The 20,735-nt window shown below is 36.7% G+C and overlaps 1 protein-coding gene across 1 annotated transcript in view; it reads right to left on the bottom strand.

The window, feature by feature from the left end:
- LOC117325330 (glutamate receptor ionotropic, NMDA 3A-like) overlaps window positions 1-20,735 on the bottom strand; it is a 70,883-nt gene that overhangs the window by 7,068 nt on the left and 43,080 nt on the right. The window contains exons 2-4 of the mRNA XM_033881471.1: window positions 6,278-6,828; window positions 4,938-5,988; window positions 4,074-4,207 (exon numbers count right to left, since the gene is read on the bottom strand). Coding sequence (XP_033737362.1) covers window positions 4,074-4,207; window positions 4,938-5,988; window positions 6,278-6,828 — 1,736 coding nt within the window. The remainder of the gene's footprint in view (window positions 1-4,073; window positions 4,208-4,937; window positions 5,989-6,277; window positions 6,829-20,735) is intronic.

The following is a 20,735-nucleotide window of genomic DNA, read 5'->3' as shown; positions in this document are numbered from 1 at the left end:
CGATATGTAAGATACGACATTCTAATATACATGTACATGTTGTATATCATTATAATGGATGGATAACAATGACATTCCGAATTATTAGTTACATGTAACAGGAAAGGTTAAGGAAAGCAGCATTGTGATGTATCAGAAAATTCAATTGGAAAAAAATAAAGCTAGGATATTCTGACGAAACAAGATATCCAAATGGACAACAAAAACTTTCCGATAAGATTGCCGTTGAGAACCAACAATATTTTGATGCAACAGGAATTGCAATTTGACAAAAACAAACTCATTTTGACTTTTCTTTCAAGATTTTGGTCATCACCAACAATGAATAATTAGTTGATTTACCAGCATAGGAGCGAATAGGAGTGTATATAATTAAAGTAGGCAGTGGCACTATTTACCGTTTCTATAGTACTAGTATCTCATGCTTGTATTATCAATGAAACATATGGTATACTGTATTACTTTATTATGCATTTATGATAAATGTATATGAATATTATTTATACTTAATAAATATGTCAGTGTTCATATAGATTTTATCCTGGGGCTTCTTTTAAAAAATCTTGAAAATATAGTGGTCATTGTAATGTTTGTTTGTTTGTTTGTTTGTTTGTGTTTTACGGCCCATCGACAACTAGGGTCATTTAGGGCCAAACAATATACTAACAAGTTTTATTTTTAAAGTTAAAATCAGATAAAATTTGTCATTTTTAAAAGCATCCGTATTGTATATTTAGATCATAATGATAAAAAAGTTGGTTAAAAATGGTAAAATATATACATGTACGAATAGATTATATGAAATAATATGTACGAATAGATTATGTGAACTTTGTTATAAATAGAACGTCAAAGACAGTAACGTAAAAGACATCAAAGTCTATAAAATAGATCGATTTCTTTCAAGTAGCTAAATATTGTTTTCGAATCCACGGAACTGAAAAGGGTTTTCATGTCCGGGACTCGAAAGTATTTATCACGAATGTGCTTGAAATCGGAACATTCTATTAAAAAAATGCTCCACTGTGAATTGAGCATCACATGCATAACACATCGGTGGATCCTCTCGTTTCAAATGGAACGAATGAGTAGGATATGTGTGCCCGGTACGGAGCCGAGAGAGGACTATTTCCTCTCTACGATCCTTCCGATTTGGTTTTGATGTTTTAAGTTTTTGGTTGTACTTTAAAAAGTTTGTTGCTCGTCTCGAGAGACCAGCGTTGCTGCCATTTACTCTGAATTGCAGAACTAATTACAGGTTTGAAATCTGTATATGGTATTTTAATATTTGTTTGTTGCAGATTTAGAGCTTGGCGGTCAACAAATTCGTTGCCTTTAATTCCGACATGGCTCGGAATCCAAAGTAATGTTATTTTGCATTTTTTTAAGATACGAGATATTCGTAAAACAAGGTTTTGTATGAGTATATTCTTTGGATCTCGTGATTGTAAATTCTGAAGGACAGATGGAGAGTCGGAACAAATTATTGCCTTTCTAATGCGTTGATCCTCGATATGGTCGAGGGCCAAATCGATGGCACATGTTTCCGCAGAGAAGATAGAGGCACCATCTGGTAAGCGGATTGAAGAGCAATGGTGATCGGAATAGCATGCTGCAGAGACCTTTACTCCATCTTTTGAGCCATCAGTGTAGATCTGAATGTGATCGGGAAAATCTTTAATGCATTCCCGAAAGGAGGATTTGTGTTCTTCGGGTAATGCACTCGATTTTGCCCTCACGTGTAGAGTAAGGTTAATATCAGGTGTTTCGACAAGCCATGGCGGTACATCCGATACGGTGTATTCGCCTATGTTGTCTAAGCTTATGTTAAGTTCATGAAGAAAATTCGAAATTCTAATGCCAAATGTTGGTAAGAGTTTTTGGTTTTGAGTGAATATGTTTCGGTATTGCGGATTGACAACAAGATCAAAAGCCGGGTTTTTCGGGTTGGATTTCAATTGGGCGGCGTATTGAAGCGTAAGTTTTTTCCTTCGGTCATTTAAAGATGGTTCATTTGCCTCTACATAAAGGCTCTGCACTGGTGTTGTTCGGAAAGCACCAAGTGCTAGACGTAATCCTTGATTATGGATAGGATCCAACATTTGCAGGTAAGAATTCCGTGCCGATCCATAAACGATGGACCCATAGTCGAGTTTTGATCGAATAAGTGCCCTATAAAGGCGCAAGAGCATTTCACGGTCCGCACCCCAGTCGGTGTGGGATAGTACGCGTAAAATATTCATTGCCCTTGAGCACTTATCCTTAAGGTGTTTAATATGTGGAACAAAGGAGAGTTTTGAATCGAAAATTAGTCCGAGGAATTTGGTTTGCTCTACAACTGGAATTTTGCTTCCATTTAATGTTAGATCGGGATCATTATGTGGCTTTCGTTTTTGGCAGAAGTGCATGCAGACAGTTTTTGATCTGGAAAATTTGAAGCCATTTTCATCTGCCCATGTTTGTAGTTTGCCCAAACATTGTTGAAGTTGTCGTTCTATCGTATGCATGTTCTTCGACCTATAGCAGATCAAGAAGTCATCAACAAATAGAGACCCTTCAGTTGACTTACCGAGACATTTAGTTATACTGTTGATTTTCAGACCGAAAAGAGTTACGGAAAGGATCCCACCCTGAGGGACTCCCATTTCCTGTTTAGCTGTTTCAGAATACGTTGAGCCAACGCGAACCTTAAAATGTCTGTCAGATATGTAGTTTGAAATGAATTTTGGGAGATTCCCACGTACACCAATTTCATGCAGGTCTTTCATAATACCATATTGCCATGTAGTATCGTATGCTTTCTCCAGATCAAAGAACACAGCAACAAGATGTTCCTTCTTTGCGAAAGCTTCTCGAATAAAAGTTTCTAATCTGACCAGGTGGTCTACTGTTCCTCTGCGGTTTCTGAATCCGCTTTGGAGTGGACTCTAAATATTATTGGATTCAAGGAACCAAACTAGTCTATTGTTTATCATCCGTTCAAGTGTTTTACAGATGCAGCTTGTTAGAGAGATAGGGCGATAATTATTTGGTTCATTGGCGTCCTTACCAGGTTTTGGAATCGGAATAATTGTTGATTCCTTCCAAGATTCAGGGATCTTACCGGAAGCGAATACTTGATTAAAAATATATAAGAGACATCGTAATGATGATTCTGGTAAATGTTTCAGGAATTGGTACGGAATTTCATCTGGCCCAGCTGCTGAATCGGTCGATCTTTTTAGCGATTCAAGCAACTCCTGGAGATCGAAAGGCTTGTTGTAACTTTCTGTGTTGGATGATTTAAAGTTAAGACGTTTCTTTTCTTTGTCTTTTTTGAAAGTTTGGAATTTTTTGGAGTGATTTTTGGCGGATGAGTTCTGAGCTATATGTTTAGCAAATGCATCTGCAATTTCAGATGTAGAAGAGAAGATTTGGTTACTTTTGATAAGATGGGATGCTGGTGCCGTTTTTCGTTTTCCACTTATTTTTCGTATCTGATCCCATATCTTTTTTGACGATGTGTTTGAAGATATTTTAGAAATGTATTCCTTCCAGCTATTCTTTTTGTCGGACTTAATAGATCGCCGAGCCTTCGCCCTCCAAATTTTAAAATTATTGTAATTTTCAGTTGTAGGGGAAGCCAGGAATCGTCTTAGAGCTGCCTTTCGGCCGGATCTTTTGATAAAAGATTCTTCAGATAAAAGGAACTTTGTAGGTTTTGGGACGGACTTTGGTATCGTTTTTGTGGCAATAGAAGTAATCGTTTCAGTGAATGTTAAAATACCAGTGCATAAACACTGTGATTATCATTTAATATGAATGACATCATTTAAGTAAATGTATTGCATTGTGCTATTATTTAATGATATACCATGTAATGTGTTCTTCTATATAAAGATATATATATTGTTGATTGATATAATGGTATGATTGTCCATCACTATCTGTACTATTATATTATTGTATATGTCTACTCTCCAATGTGTCTTGTAACACAAGGAAATAAAAGAATCAGAATATAAAACAACACCCAGGATAATTATCTGTCTGAAATAATTAAATCCTGAGTTACTATTAATCACAAACTTTACCTCAGATAGTAAATGACGTCAGAGATGGTTTGGAAATCTCTCTCAATCAATCGCCCACTCAGATGTGTGTTGACTTTACTCAGGTATTGGACGACGGCGCTTGATTTTATGGCTAACACGGATTTTGAATTGAGCTGCAGGTAAAAATAATTACTGTTCTTTATGTGATCAAACTCACAGTCATTTAATCTTAAAATCAGCATGTTTATTGTTAAGTAACTCAGTACGATGTTTGACTGGGTATTATTCGTGATAATGGAGTGATTAATGCAGGTGATTATGGACACAAACACTTGTATTCCTGACGTTAGACACGTGCGTTGATTTGGTGACACTCATGGTATATCATTGAGACAATTACTTGAAGTCGTTCTCGAGACAATATTTACATGCATATTTAACATTTGGGAAATCTGTGCGTCCGGATTTCAATGAAAATGAATCATTTAACATCAATGGATTTCAGATCTGTCTAATCAATTATAACGTCTATTGCCTTTTATCTTCTGGATAAATATTAATCAAGCGCAATTTCTGTACTATATCTGCATAATGGCTATATTCGTTACCAAGTGGACATTGGCACGCAACAACCTGCTTACTGAAATCGTGAAATGAACCAAAAAATACAATAATGGTAACATACCTTTGATTAGACAATCAACTCAAAGTAATGCCAACAAAAACTGGTGTAGAAAAAAAAGGATATGTAAAGTACACAATATAATAAAATCTGTCATGTACAAATACAAGCATAATATCAACGCCTTGAGTATCTTCATACGGATAGACCTTATCGAAGAAAATATATAATGATTTCCTTCTAAAATTCCTTTTTACCCAATGTATACTACTATATCTTACCTTATCGTCATAAATGCTGCTAATCTCATCTTCGCCGATGTTGCCGGCTAGGTAGGCAGCCAAGTTTGCTGTATAACTGGACACGATGAAAATGGCCAATCCCGACCAGAAATTCTGCAGTACCTTACTCGGCCATCCCTTTGGTGATTTCGTACTGACAGTGTGTCCAAACAACACCGAAAATGCCATTACCAGTCCTGACCCCAACGTATAGTTCTTACTTCGTTTCTTGCCCCAAGGATTTAGTCCGAATGGACTATTCCATTCTAAAATGGAAGTTGCAAATCCAGTAACAGTGGCACTAAGAAATATACAGAAATACACCGACCAGTCCAAAGGCGCCAGGAAGGCGTCTATCGCGGGTTTCGTACGTGCCGATGGTGTAACCATTGAATAACCGGAAATGTGAAATGCTTCCGTGAAAAGTATGTGTTCGGAACGTTCTGTATTGATACTAAAAGCTCCAATAATGATATCAGCATTTTCGGATGTTAAATCTCCCATCATTCCAGTCCAACTCTCATTTTCATAGGTTCCGTAGTCGTTGTCGTCCTTGAAGTATAACAAAAAGTTAAAATTGAGATCTATGGAAAGTGCCTCTAGTAAGTCCACCGCAACGCCACTACAGCAGTACATCTCGTACGACTCGTTCCCTAGTGCTGTATGTACGTCATCTGACAAATTTGGATGATGAAGAAACTTCGAACTGTATCCCACTGATTTGTAGCATTTAATTTCACCTAAACAGGGGTCAGAACTGTCAGTTTTATTTTTGATAAACACCATCGGTTCGGCGGGTCTCGTGACAACACGATACAACTGTCCCTCGTTCACCAAAGGGCCAAAAATTGTACTGCCAGGCCAAACTATTGTCCTGAAAGTATTGATGTAGTTTGTGAAATGTCCTACATCCGCCCAGCTCGAAGAGCTGCTACCTGAGCTGTTGCCTTTTTTGTTCAAGAGTTGGAAGGTTATATTGCAACGTCTCTTATTAATTGCGTCGAATGAGAGACCTGTGTTTAATTCGTTGTATTCAAGAGCTGTTATAGAACTGTAAATACACAACACAGACATCAGTTATGAAATATCAAGTTTAGGTACCCAATACAGATTGACTACCGGAATATCATTTTGTTGCTGTATCGACCTACATATATATGGTCATTAGTTAATCAAATCTCTATTTTCTAAATTGAATAATTACTGTCTTTTTATAAGTACTGATGTACCCACATATACCTCTTTCAGCAATGTGAGGAAAAAAGAAAAAGCTGCACATTTACCAGTAAACCAGATGAAAATGACCTTGTTAATCGGACATATGGGAATATGTGACTTACCTATATAGATGATCCCGGAAATCTGAATAACTTGATGCATGCTGGGAATAAACAGACGGAATGATAGTTTGTAAAGATGTGAGACTTCTCTTCAAAATTTCAGATAGATGTTCTGTATCCTGTTTCGGTGAAACGATAAGAATTCCACTCGGAAGCACTATATCCGTTAACTTTGTAATTCTGGAATCTACTAGAACCCAGGCGAAACCAGTTTTGTAAAGCTCTGACATTTCTGCCACTTCGATGACACGTTTTACTGAAGTTGACTCACAGTGCACTATCACAACTTTACATCCATTTTCGTTTATTTGACGGAGTTTTGTAAATAGTAATCTGAAGTTATCTTGGCTGCTGATAACGATGCTTTTAGAAAAGTTACTGTCTTGGTCACCTGCAAAGGCCCAAAAGCCGTCCAGGAAGCCATCTGCAAGATATCTGTCCTGGATAACCAGACACACTCCGGTCTCTCTCTGATGAAAGAAAAGGCTGGACACGGTGAATCCTACGTCATATTTATCGGGATAAAGTCTGATGAAAGAGTCCGGGAAGATCTGAAACATATGAAACAACAGTAATGAAGCATTTTGAGTTGTAAGATATATTACTTACATGTATCAACATTTTACATTACACAGTGACAAGCAGAAAACCCTAAAATAAAATATAAATGCTAATAATTAAAATTGCATGACTATGAATTATTCTTAATTCTAGGTATACTTTTACACAAGTAATGTCAAGGGGGACAATAAAAGTGCTATTTCCATAAATACCGAAACAATATCTGTTTTATTATACTGTAATAGGAGAGGAGAAAATGTAGCGGCCAGACCGGGGTTCGAACCCGGGATCTCCGAACACTAGCCGGATTCTCTACCATTTGAGCTACCTGGTCACCGATGATCGACCCAGTCCAGTCCCGCTACACACCTCCCTCCTTTTTTCCAAGTCTTCGCCCTCGAAGACACACGAGACCCTTATACCACCACCGTGGGTATTTTAGTTGGGCGCCAATTTTGTAACAGGAGAGGAGAAAATGTAGCGGCCAGACCGGGGTTCGAACCCGGGACCTCCGAACACTAGCCGGATGCTCTACCATTTGAACTACCTGGTCACCGATGATCGACCCAGTCCAGTCCCGCTACAATACCAGCATTTAAATCATTATGATTCCATTTTTTTTTCTCAAACTAGTCTTTATATCCTCTACCAATACTAACTGATGATAAGTCTTTCAGTATGCTAACTGGCGTTTCCATTGCTCGTTGTGTGTTAGCGTTGTCTTTTTCAGAAAAAAATCCTCTCTAGCATTTCTTCATTCAGATTATCGAAACTTGTAGATGAAGCTATTTTCCGAAATGTTCCTGAAGCATTCCCTTGAACGATTACTGTGTCTGCTTCGTCTTGGTGACGAATGAACGGAGCAAAAAAACAAAAAACAAAAAACAAAAACAAAAAAACGCGAAAATATGAATGCGTTCATTCGGGTAAATAGCACTTTTGTCTTTTAACCAGCTGGTTGATAGCATTTTTTGAGGTTGTGGTTCAAATTGCATTTCTATTGTCTACTTTTTATATAGTGTAAAATAAGGAAAGGTATCATAATTGAAAATATAGCATATAGTTCAGGAAAATCAAACGCATTATGTAATAAATATATATTCATATTTCTTATTGACAATAGTTGACGGATTAGGAGCGATTGATTTCGGAAGTACAATGTATCAATGGAGTAAATTAAAGTTATGTTTTATCTTGACGTATTTGCTTTAATTGACAAGAATTCATTAGACCAGCTACATTTTGTAATCCAGATCTAACCAACAATACGTAAGAATTCTGACAGCTCACACTTCAGCGTATAATTTGATATATTGCCTAGTGACCACCAGTGATACATGCTAGTTCCATTAATTGACTTCAGCCGATACAAGACACAAGTTATAGACATGCGCTTCGATTTCCAAACAACTGCAATGTTCATATTGCAACACTGCTAGGCCTATATATCTGAAATGTCTTCTTCAGTTGCAATAAAACTCAATTTAAAAACAAAACTTACAGACGTGACAGAAGAAAGAGACAAAACAAGGAATGTCACTTAAAAACATATTGATTTAAATTGAGAATCTAATGGATACCCAACTTCCTTTGAATGATTGTTCCGAGATCAATCTAAATTACGTTTTCCTATTTATCTAAATCTATAACCCTGCAGGTTTGGTAGACACTATATAGCTTGCATAATTTCAATTACGTGATGGGACGACTATCATTGTTTGTCCTGTATAACTTGATGGGACAACTCGTACAGACAACTACATCTGTACATTGTTTATCCTGTATAACTTGATGGGTCGAGTCAGGCAGACTACCTGTATAACGTGATGGGACGACTCGTACAGACTACTATCAGTGTTTGTCCTGTATAACGTGATGGGACGACTCGTACAGACTACTATCAGTGTTTGTCCTGTATAACGTGATGGGACGACTCGTACAGACTACTATCAGTGTTTGTCCTGTATAACTTATAGATGGGACGACTCGTACAGACAACTATCAGTGTTTGTCCTGTGTTTGTCCTGTATAACTTATAGATGGGACGACTCGTACAGACAACTATCAGTGTTTGTCCTGTATAACGTGATTGGACGACTCGTACATACTACTATCATTGTTTGATCAGCATGTCAGATTTTCGACTAATCACAGCATTTTGAAACGAAATGCAAGATATTGAACGTTCGTTTTAACGTGTAGCAATTATGCTTATAAAAAATCGCTAAAAATGTACAGTATGCGCTGTTTATTTTCTGCTAAACCTCATGTGGCAATTTTACACGCAAATGTAGCTTGGTTTGAATCCAATGGTGTTATCTGATAAAATGGTGCCTGTGGTGTTTAAATTGTGATTTAATTATTAAATATTAATATTAATATTAAATGTCAACGCTTACACTGCCGGAACACCTGGTCTTCCTACTCTCTTTCCTAGGTTTCAGTGCAAATCTATATTTTTCTTTTTATTGTGCCCTCGTTTTATCGATTTTGTGTTGAATTACAGATTTTTTTTTATTTCGATGTTTTTCCTTTTCAAAATATTACTCCAAACTGAAGGTAAGCCCATACAGTCATTTTATCATCCTAAATTAAAAACGACAAAGTAATGCATTAATTCATTAAGTCTTCATATTTACGAGTACCATGTTGTTATTGTGATGGTGCATTATGTATATATATATTTGTATGTGTGTGTGTGCGCGCGCGCGTGTGTGTCATATTGTTTATTTTGTCGATTAACAAGTCGTTTGCCTATTAAACTTTTATACAACCAGCTAGTGTCTGATGTTTTTTTGGGGCAAGATTGATGTTCCTAACTGTCCCTATCACAAACTGTTGATCGCCCGCAGCACGAGAAGAGTGGCATCCTAAACATAGTCTAGTCTTGTCTGGGATGTCCGTCGATCTGGTTCCTTTTTATCCGATTACACTGATTAATATTGGTATCGGTTGATATATTGTTACTCTGTAACCATCATATCTTATTGCCCGTCAAAGCTCTGCTTGGTAATGTCAAGTGGAATATTAGTTCGTCACTCGGGCCCTAATAACATTTTCTAAGATGGCAGGCGTATCAGATGTCTCAGAGTCTGAGTACAGTTAAGAGATTGTCCATTTATATCAGATAACAATCGATCTTTATAATCGATATTGCGTTGAGGTAAATATTCCGCTTTCTAATTACCAATTGTTTACTAGAGTATACGTATAATCACACCGACTTGTAATTAGTATCATACAGGCGATGGGTCAATAGTCCCAGTCGTGCATGCACCAAGAAGGATTTCGATATTTAAGATGTCCGTGTAACAGACTAAATATTAAAGGTCTTTATTTTTCTCATGATATATTACAATGGCTATACCCAAACGTGAGTTTTAGATTAGAGTAACTTTTTCTTAATTGCATTGCATGATTGATGGGACAAGCAATTTTTAATACCTTACTTTGAGATATTTTGGTGTCGGGAAATCTTGACGTTTATTCGTAAAAACGGTGGTTATATTTTGGTGTCTCCGTCAACCATGTGTAATTTCTTGGCTTATTCCGATCTTCATGTAGCAAATCCGACATCTGCCACCTAAGCCAGAGTAAAGTTATTCCCCCTAGCTGTGCGGCGTTGAAGTTTTTTTTTTTTTTTTTAATCATTGTCACGCGATGATAACTTTTGCAGACACGATAGAAAAATAATGTTAGTAAGGGTCGAGTTTTGTATCAAGAAAATTGTCACCTGCACAAACAGTCGCTTTATAGAGCTATCTCACCGAAATGCTACACCATACACGACGGTATGACATCCATCTCGATCAGATTGTACTGACAACAAGCTAACCAATCTCAAAACCAACGTTAAAGTAAAAGCACAGGCAACAGGTTCGTTCCCATTTCATAGACTTTGAATCTGCCTTTGTTGGCGTAGTGTAAAATGTTTTAGAATACAGGATTTCATCTTTAGTTGCCTCATATGTTTCAATGCATCGAAGGCAACAGCGACAATCAAAGGCATATATTAGAAGATTGTAAAATATTTACAGTGGAGCCGAAAATAAAATGGTTGGGGGTGAATGATGTTACTATTGAGAGGGAAATCGTCTCTATCATCATACTTTTTCCCTAATAGTGACTTTAGGCAAGCTGCTGTTGATGTTTCTGATAAGGAGTCCGTAGTGTTGAAAACTCCCAAGGGTATATACGATCGACTTGGTCAACATACAGGTATGTACAGGTATATATACCATTGTGTATACACTTGAAAGTGAAGTAAACTATCTGTTTGCTGCTATAGAGGTTATTTGGCTCGACAAGAATACTGTAAACCATTACATTCTACAATTTTGTATGATTCTCTCACATAACTGGATGTTTATCTCTAATTGTTGACTTTTTATTCCCGGTATATTCCGTTATACTACATGCGACAACCACCTTTTTTTTTTTTTTTTTTTAAATTCTTATGTAAAGAACATACACACAGAACAATAATGTTCTCTTACCCAGGTTTAAACTTCTAAACTGGCTGAAATTATTTCCCCCTCCCTCTTTCTATTTTTTAATGTTTGCTGATGCCCTTTTAAGTTATCCTACCTTTCCTTCTGAATGCTTACAGCTTTGTCCCTTATCATCACTAACTGTGCACAGGAAGGAACAATATATGATGAAGTTTTGTGTTGATAATTAGGAATATAATTCATTTATATATATTATTTATATATTACTTTAGCGATTTTCACATCACAGCAAGCGATTAACTTTCGTGAAACAGGCTATACTTGCACTTCAGCTGTGAACAACATTTTTATGAATCGTGCTATAGCCATTTACCTTTATACCTTTATACGTATGGGAATTCAGATTAAAGACAAAGGGCGAAAATTTCAAACTGAGATTGTAAATACGAGAATGCTAGTTAAGCTTGACTTTTCTCTGGAGTATTAGACCATGATGTTAACGGCATCCGCATTGATATATAGTTAACTAAATCTAATGGTGTATATGCGCAGTAGATGATTTCCACTTGACGAGAAAGGCGAGCGATACCGGTCATGACATAAGGGTCATCTGAATAGCATATATGTAGATATTTCCACAAGCTTGTTAATCACTACCCTGATGCAATTTAAAGTGGGAAGCTTCATCAATTACCACCATGTACCATGAGTCTTGCTGTTGACAGGTTAAACTATTTGTAAATTAATTATGAGAAAAAAATGTTTCTTGAGAGCTCACGTGGATAATGTATATTGTACGAAATACCCATGCGGTTGTGCCCATAAGTGTCTATAGCGCAAAATTGGGGCATTTGTTGACTCGGCATGTCTACATCAAGCGTTTGATTGATTCTATTTTCAACATGAAAAACAAATGGCGGTTGCGATTATTACACAAATATAACATAGAGAGTCGTTTCAATCACCAAAAATGCTATTGTTAGAGCATATCATAGAAAGAAAACTGTTTCAGGAAAACCTCGGCAGTTTGTGATGTTTAGAGCTCAAAATGGAGTCTATTTAGAGCATCTTTTATGATAGAAATACCATTTGATGCGTCACATATATGTGTGATATTATTCACCTACGCCATTTTAGTCACGATACATACTACTTGATCAAGTTACTTCCGTCACAATGAACCAGAGTAGTGATGTATAGACTTGTGAGGCTATTACATGATTACTAAGATGACGACGATGGTTTTATTATGTGATAAATGTGTCATTCATCAAACGGATTTTACTTACTAAGACATATTTAACTAATGAAATTTGTTCTGTGTTTCTTGTTTGTTATGGTTGGAATGAATCTAGGTATCGGTACGAAGGTCGTCATATGCCATATATGTACTAGTAAAACCAGTAAAGTATAACATTTGCGGCAATAAGTTTTTGCGAAAGTTCATTTGTACTCCTAAATTTGTGCATCCTTCTAGAAATAGTTACTTCGGGATTTTGCACAAGAGCGTTCCCTCTCATTTTGGTATAAAATTTTACTTGTGTACAAACTGATAATAATTCTATCGTTTTTATTCACTACCAAAGCCGTTTGACGGTACATTTGTGTAACTCCTGACGTGTACTGTAAGAGACTTATTACCAAGTTATACGAAACATTCCTAAGTATGACGTAATTTGTAATAATGTTATCGAAGCTGATACATTAGGGCTTCTGATTGCCATTCTGCGGTGCCAATGTCACGTGATGGCCGGGTTTACGCACCCCCTGATTGGTTAAATGTAGCTGCCAATCAAATAGCAATCTCATCTTTCGGGGTAGTTACAGTAATATACTCCACGCTCTTGTTAATGATTTGGTAAATTTTATCTGTATTGGCTCAGTAAATAAAACAATATATGCTTTAGCCTTAAACATTTACACACACTTTCTGTCACAATACCAAAATATATCCATTTGTAGTAAACGTTAAAAACAATTGAAAGATGGATTTGTTTTTTAATTAAATGTTTCAAGATCACTTGTCATATCCATATATAGCCCCCTTCCTCTTTTCTGCCTTTGTGTTACACACATCTCTTCTTTTATCTCTATTTTTTCTTAACAGTAAGACATACATACAGAGCAATTTTCTTGAAATACATTGTAGTTTCTTTCGTGATACGTTATTGGAGAACGTTATATTTGAAAGTATTCCTCTCTTTGATTGCGTGTAGGAAAAACTTATTTGTTTAAAATAGTCATAAAAATATTTGAAGGAAAAAACAACAAAGTACATCTGAGTACATTGATATTATTATACAGCATATAACTAGTCGGGGATTAACTGCATGTTCTTATCGTTCTATTTACATTCACATAGACAACACATATTCGATACACTACCATATTCACAATGACGAATAATTTACCATTATTTAATTACGGAAACAATATCTCCACAATAGCATCAATGATCAGGACAGACACTATGTGTTTACAGACTTTGTCTGTAATAGGACACTGATCATATAGACGTCGTGATGCGAAAAAAAAAGGTATTATTAAATTCCTATTTGAAAAAATGTTGTATATGAACAGAAACATCTATAAATGAAAATGATTGGTATACAGTGGAAGACAATCTATTGTATCTGATACTATGGGCAGAGTACAAACCACCAACACCTCCAGATCTATGACATATGTATCCATTCCATTTCATATTGTCGACAGAGTACAAAGCACCAACACCAAACATCTTCATACATCTGTGACTCATACAATAGTACAATAGAATAAAGAAGGGAATTATGTTTGCCGTGCATCATGCAAATTTGTTTCAACAACCCTTGTTTGTTATATTGACATTTTCGAATATGATTGTCAAAACATCAATAAAACAAAGTTTTAACAAGACAACGGACATAATATTCCATAATATGAAGAACACATTGTCTAAATGCTAAAGAGTACTACCTAGAACATTGAGACCATCAACAACTAGCCAGCAGTTATTTGGAAGTAATAACCGTATCTGTCAAGCATGACATGTTTTATGGACGCATGTGCTAAAGTAATTATCTAAAATATCATAACGTTTTCTGTCTGATGCATACTGCAGTAATGTTAGTACTAATCCTTTCCTACTGAAATCCCCTAAGAGCTCGACATAATTAACAATTATTAAAAGTTATGACATTTACCATAAACATTTAAGTGGTTTACTACTCACCAGTTTTACACATTTTTCAATTAAAAAAAGTCTTCGTTTCCTCATATCAATATTCAATAACCTAAACAATCATCGTTTTGATAATTAGCATGAAATGATACGAACTCCTGATCAGTGTTGGCTATGTTTTACAAGCAAAACAAAATGATCGTAGTAGACCTGTATTTGAAAACTCTCAATTTGAAAACTTCAATATAGTGATCAGGTATAGGAAAATTTAGTCATGTTGGATGTTTATGGTATTGTAATTGTAGTGTATCTACATTTGTGATACCTGTAATACAAAAAAAACTACCAGGTGTATTTTATTGTTAAATAAAACTAAAGTTTGCGTTTGATACCATACCATACAAAGTATGCTCTTCCACAGCGACACAAATCGAGTTCAAAACAAATATGATAAACAGTGGGGACCATCTCATCTACGGGCAAAAAATCCCTTTAATCTGAAAAGGGAAGTTTGTATCCTGAAACTGTGGGAAATCCTCTACAGCTGAAGGGCAACATCTGATGTAAATTCTGGCAAGCCAATTCTGACGTTTATCCTGGAACTGTGGAAAAACCCTTAACTTTGACATGGAAATTATGATGGTATGCCGGAGCCATGCCGTTAATATGACAGGGGATTATTATGTTTTTCTAGAACTGAGGGAAACCACATGACGCTGACAGACGAATTATGATGTTTATCCTTAAACTGTGGGAAAACTCAAAAAGCTGGCAGGCGAACTCTGATATTTATCCTTGGAATGTTGGACACCCCCTTAATCTGACAGACGAGTTAGGATGCTTATCCTTGAACTACTGAAAACCCCTTAAATCTGACAGGAGAATTATGATGTTTATCCTTGAACTGAGGGAAACCTCTTAAATCTGACAGGCGAATTATGATGTTTATCCTTGAACTGAGGGAAACCTCTTAAATCTGATACGCGAATTCGGATGTTAATTCTTCAGCTGTGGTAAAAACACCATCAAGCGGAAATGCGAATCCTGCTCTTTATCATTGAACTGCTGCTGGAAACCCCTTGAATCTGACAGGCGAATTATGTTTTATCCTTGAACTATGGGAAACCCCTTGAATCTGACAGGCGAATTCGGATGTTACTTCGTGAACTATGGGAAACCCCATATCAAGCGACAGACGAATTCTAATGTTTATCCTTGGACTGTGGGAAGTCCCATAAGTTTGGCATGGACATCCTGACATTATGCAAAAGCTGTGAGAAAATTGCGTTAATCTGACAGGGAATTCTGATGTTCATCCATGAATTGTAGGAAGTTCCCTGTATTTGACAGGGGGATTCTGATTTTATTCTGAAACTTTGGAGATTTCGCCTGACACCTTGGCTCTCGTTGATAGGCAGTAGCCGCTGGTTCAATGGGACTATTTCCCGTAAGCGTAGATGCATTAAATTAACATTGGAATACACATGAGTTTTATCGAGTATACTGATAGACTTAATCATCTCCTTTAGATTTAGTGTATTCCAAAGCAAGAACTGATATCGAGACTGGTCTGGACTGGAAGTCGGACTTAACCCGTTTCTCATCGATAAAAGACATTCATTGATCCAGCTTTTCAAGGCGATCAGAATGTAAATACAAAAGGAGCCTAGATAAATCACCGATTTATGCGCCTCATAGGTAAATACAACTGGCAAATTGTTTGATTTAACATTCACATTAACAATTGGGAGTTATGATGAATGAAGTGATATATTCCAAACATGTTATGCATATATTACATACTGTATATACATCAACGGTTTGTGCTACAGGGAATCCCTGTGCTACAATGCATGTCCATGGAATGACGAAAGTCTAAATATCAAACAGGCAGAATGTATCAAAGACGACAGTCTAAATATCAAACAGGCAGAATGTATCAAAGACGAGAGTCTAAATATCAAACAGGCAGAATGTATCAAAGACGATTCTAAATATCAAACAGGTAGAATGTATCAAAAATAAATCTAAATATCAAACAGGCAGAACGTACCAAGGACGAGAGTCTAAATATCAAACAGGCAGAATGTACCAAGGACGAGAGACTAAATATCAAACAGGCGGAATGTACCAAGGACGAGAGTCTAAATATCAAACAGGCGGAATGTACCAAAGACGAGAGTCTAAACATCAAACAGGCAGAATGTATCAAAGGCGAGAGTCTAAATATCAAACAGGCAGAATGTATCACATACGAGTCTAAATATCAAACAGGCGGAATGTATCAAGGACGAGAGTCTAAATATCAAACAGGCAGAAGGTATCAAAGACGAGAGTCTAAATATCAAACAGGCGGAATGTATCACATACGAGTCTAAATATCAAACAGGCGGAATGTATCAAAGACGAGTCTAAATATCAAACAGGCGGAATGTATCAAGGACGAGAGTATAAATATCAAACAGGCAGAAGGTATCAAAGACGAGAGTCTAAATATCAAACAGGCGGAATGTATCAAGGACGAGAGTCTAAATATCAAACAGGCGGAATGTATCAAAGACGAGAGACTAAATATCAAACAGGCGGAATGTATCAAGGACGAGAGTCTAAATATCAAACAGGCGGAATGTATCAAAGACGAGAGTCTAAATATCAAACAGGCGGAATGTATCAAAGACGAGAGACTAAATATCAAACAGGCGGAATGTATCAAGGACGAGAGTCTAAATATCAAACAGGCGGAATGTATCAAAGACGAGAGTCTAAATATCAAACAGGCGGAATGTACCAAGGACGAGAGTCTAAATATCAAACAGGCGGAATGCACCAAGGACGAGAGACTAAATATCAAACAGGCGGAATGTATCAAAGACGAGAGTCTAAATATCAAACAGGCGGAATGTATCAAAGACGAGAGTCTAAATATCAAACAGGCGGAATGTATCAAGGACGAGAGTCTAAACATCAAACAGGCAGAATGCACCAAGGACGAGAGTCTAAATATCAAACAGGCGGAATGTACCAAAGACGAGAGTCTAAACATCAAACAGGCAGAATGCACCAAGGACGAGAGTCTAAATATCAAACAGGCGGAATGTACCAAAGACGAGAGTCTAAACATCAAACAGGCAGAATGCACCAAGGACGAGAGTCTAAATATCAAACAGGCGGAATGTACCAAAGACGAGAGTCTAAACATCAAACAGGCAGAATGCACCAAGGACGAGAGTCTAAATATCAAACAGGCAGAATGTATCACATACGAGTCTAAATATCAAACAGGCGGAATGTACCAAGGACGAGAGACTAAATATCAAACAGGCGGAATGTATCAAAGACGAGAGACTAAATATCAAACAGGCAGAATGTATCAAAGGCGAGAGTCTAAATATCAAACAGGCGGAATGTATCACATACGAGTCTAAATATCAAACAGGCGGAATGTACCAAGGACGAGAGACTAAATATCAAACAGGCGGAATGTACCAAAGACGAGAGTCTAAACATCAAACAGGCAGAATGTATCAAAGGCGAGAGTCTAAATATCAAACAGGCGGAATGTATCACATACGAGTCTAAATATCAAACAGGCGGAATGTATCAAGGACGAGAGTCTAAATATCAAACAGGCAGAAGGTATCAAAGACGAGAGTCTAAATATCAAACAGGTGGAATGTATCAAAGACGACAGTCTAAATATCAAACAGGCGGAATGTATCACATACGAGTCTAAATATCAAACAGGCGGAATGTACCAAAGACGAGAGACTAAATATCAAACAGGCGGAATGTATCAAAGACGAGAGACTAAATATCAAACAGGCAGAATGTATCAAAGGCGAGAGTCTAAATATCAAACAGGCGGAATGTATCACATACGAGTCTAAATATCAAACAGGCGGAATGTACCAAGGACGAGAGACTAAATATCAAACAGGCGGAATGTACCAAAGACGAGAGTCTAAACATCAAACAGGCAGAATGTATCAAAGGCGAGAGTCTAAATATCAAACAGGCGGAATGTATCACATACGAGTCTAAATATCAAACAGGCGGAATGTATCAAGGACGAGAGTCTAAATATCAAACAGGCAGAAGGTATCAAAGACGAGAGTCTAAATATCAAACAGGTGGAATGTATCAAAGACGACAGTCTAAATATCAAACAGGCGGAATGTATCACATACGAGTCTAAATATCAAACAGACGGAATGTATCAAAGACGACAGTCTAAATATCAAGCAGGCGGAATGTATCACATACGAGTCTAAATATCAAACAGGCGGAATGTATCAAAGACGAGAGACTAAATATCAAACAGGCGGAATGTATCAAAGACGAGAGTCTAAATATCAAACAGGCGGAATGTATCAAGGACAAGAGTATAAAAGACGACAGTCTAAATAGTAAACAGGTAGACTGTATCTCCACAAAGAAAATCTCAATAACATACAGGCAGAATGAATCAACGACGAGAATCTGCATATCAAACATACAGTATGAATGAAAGACGAGAACCTGAATATTAGTAGACAGAATTTATCAACGACGAGACAGAACAAATATAGCAGAATCGATTAATGGGAAATCACCAATAATAAAATCGTATGCATACATACATAAACCAACCAGATATAAATAAAAAATATCAAATCAAATCAGAATCAGTACTAGATAGAAAAATGTGAGAATGGAGAAAAAGACAAAAATAAATCAAAAGAAAGTTGATATACCAAAATAACGATACATGTACACGCCAACACAACGCATGAACAAGATTGACCCAGAAATTCATTATTTAACAATGTACGAAAAAAAATCCTTCATCATTCAGTCACGCGCTTACGCAGAAACTGATCATGTTGAATTAGAAATACTCGCCGAAGCCTTCACTAGACGGAGAAAAAGAAATTCATTTTAACGTACATCTCCATCACCATAACTGCATTCGTAAAATACATGATACGGACAGACAGCGAGACACTTATAATATCAAGTCGCACTGATGTGTTATAACAAGGCTTAAGCCCATTCGTCAAGTCTATGACTGTGACTATATATCGTAATGTCGACCAGATCTCAATTGTGTTGAGACACTTAGGACCACCACACGGGTGCTGGATATCTGGGACCATAAGAGTCAGTATCAGCAGACACGAAACGAGAATATCGTCTGACGAAACATCGATACTTTTTGAAGCCGGCATCATTTAAAATCAACCTTAATATTGACATCCGTAATGCCCTGGGGTCTCAAATTGTAGCAGTATATTGAAAAAAACAACAACTAATAACCTTGTTTCTCGAAACAATCATTTTATGACATAGACCAGTTACATAATTGCGGTTAGTGGCTATGCTGTTTTTGTTTTGTTTATCTAGGTTGTGTAAATTGAATTTGCCGCCGGATGTATTCCAACTTTATAGGCCTATTTACATCCAGAAATAGCTGTCCCGGTTAGTAAATTAATCGCCCAGTAATGCCACTGGGACAGAGAATGAGTGCGGCAGGGTCCATCACACTACATGTAGGTACAAATATATCTATGAAAACTGAGTAAAAAAACTCGGAGATAATTAAACCTTACAATCTAGGATCAATATTATATATTGAATACAATCGCTTAAAGATCAAACGTTTGATTTGTGTCTGGGATCCACGGAATATCGAACAAATTTTAAAATGACTATCTGAGCATTACACAAATATCTGTCTGTGGACGATCCGGACAGCTTTTAATGGAGGAAAAGTCAATCACGTACCTGTTAGATGTGTTGTTATATATAACGTAACGGGTATCTGACCTAGTTAATCGTTTAAGAGTATGTATCGTCTTTCCTTTTGTTTCCTACTTCCTCAGGAACACTAGTGATGTTTAGTATACAGAGACCTAATTTGCTGATGGTTGCTGATGCTATTTGTGTGTTTTTGAACAATGGAGTTACTGACATAGAATTGCAATACCTCATAATCAATGCAATACACCACATATAAGATCGTTTTACCTGATTATTCTTTGATATGAGACAGTGTTGTTTGTATTTTAAAATGATATGGTCTGGTTCAATGGTTATAGGTTAAGTGATTTTCAATCTGCTATTGAGATGTGGGGTAAATTTAAACACAGATTCCCTGGTATCGTACACCGGGGATGTATTGAAATTATTTATTTTGCGGCTCAGTGACACCATTTAATTTAAGTGTACAAAAAACGATAACATGAAAATGGTAACCAAAGGTCAAGATGCGTAATAATAGTGATAAATAAACGACTGTGTTTTT

The sequence above is a fragment of the Pecten maximus genome, chromosome 4, assembly GCF_902652985.1.
Source record: "Pecten maximus chromosome 4, xPecMax1.1, whole genome shotgun sequence".
Classification (NCBI taxonomy): Eukaryota; Metazoa; Mollusca; class Bivalvia; order Pectinida; family Pectinidae; genus Pecten; species Pecten maximus.
Note: the sequence above shows the minus strand (reverse complement) of the source record. Positions and strands in the feature narration are given on the sequence as shown.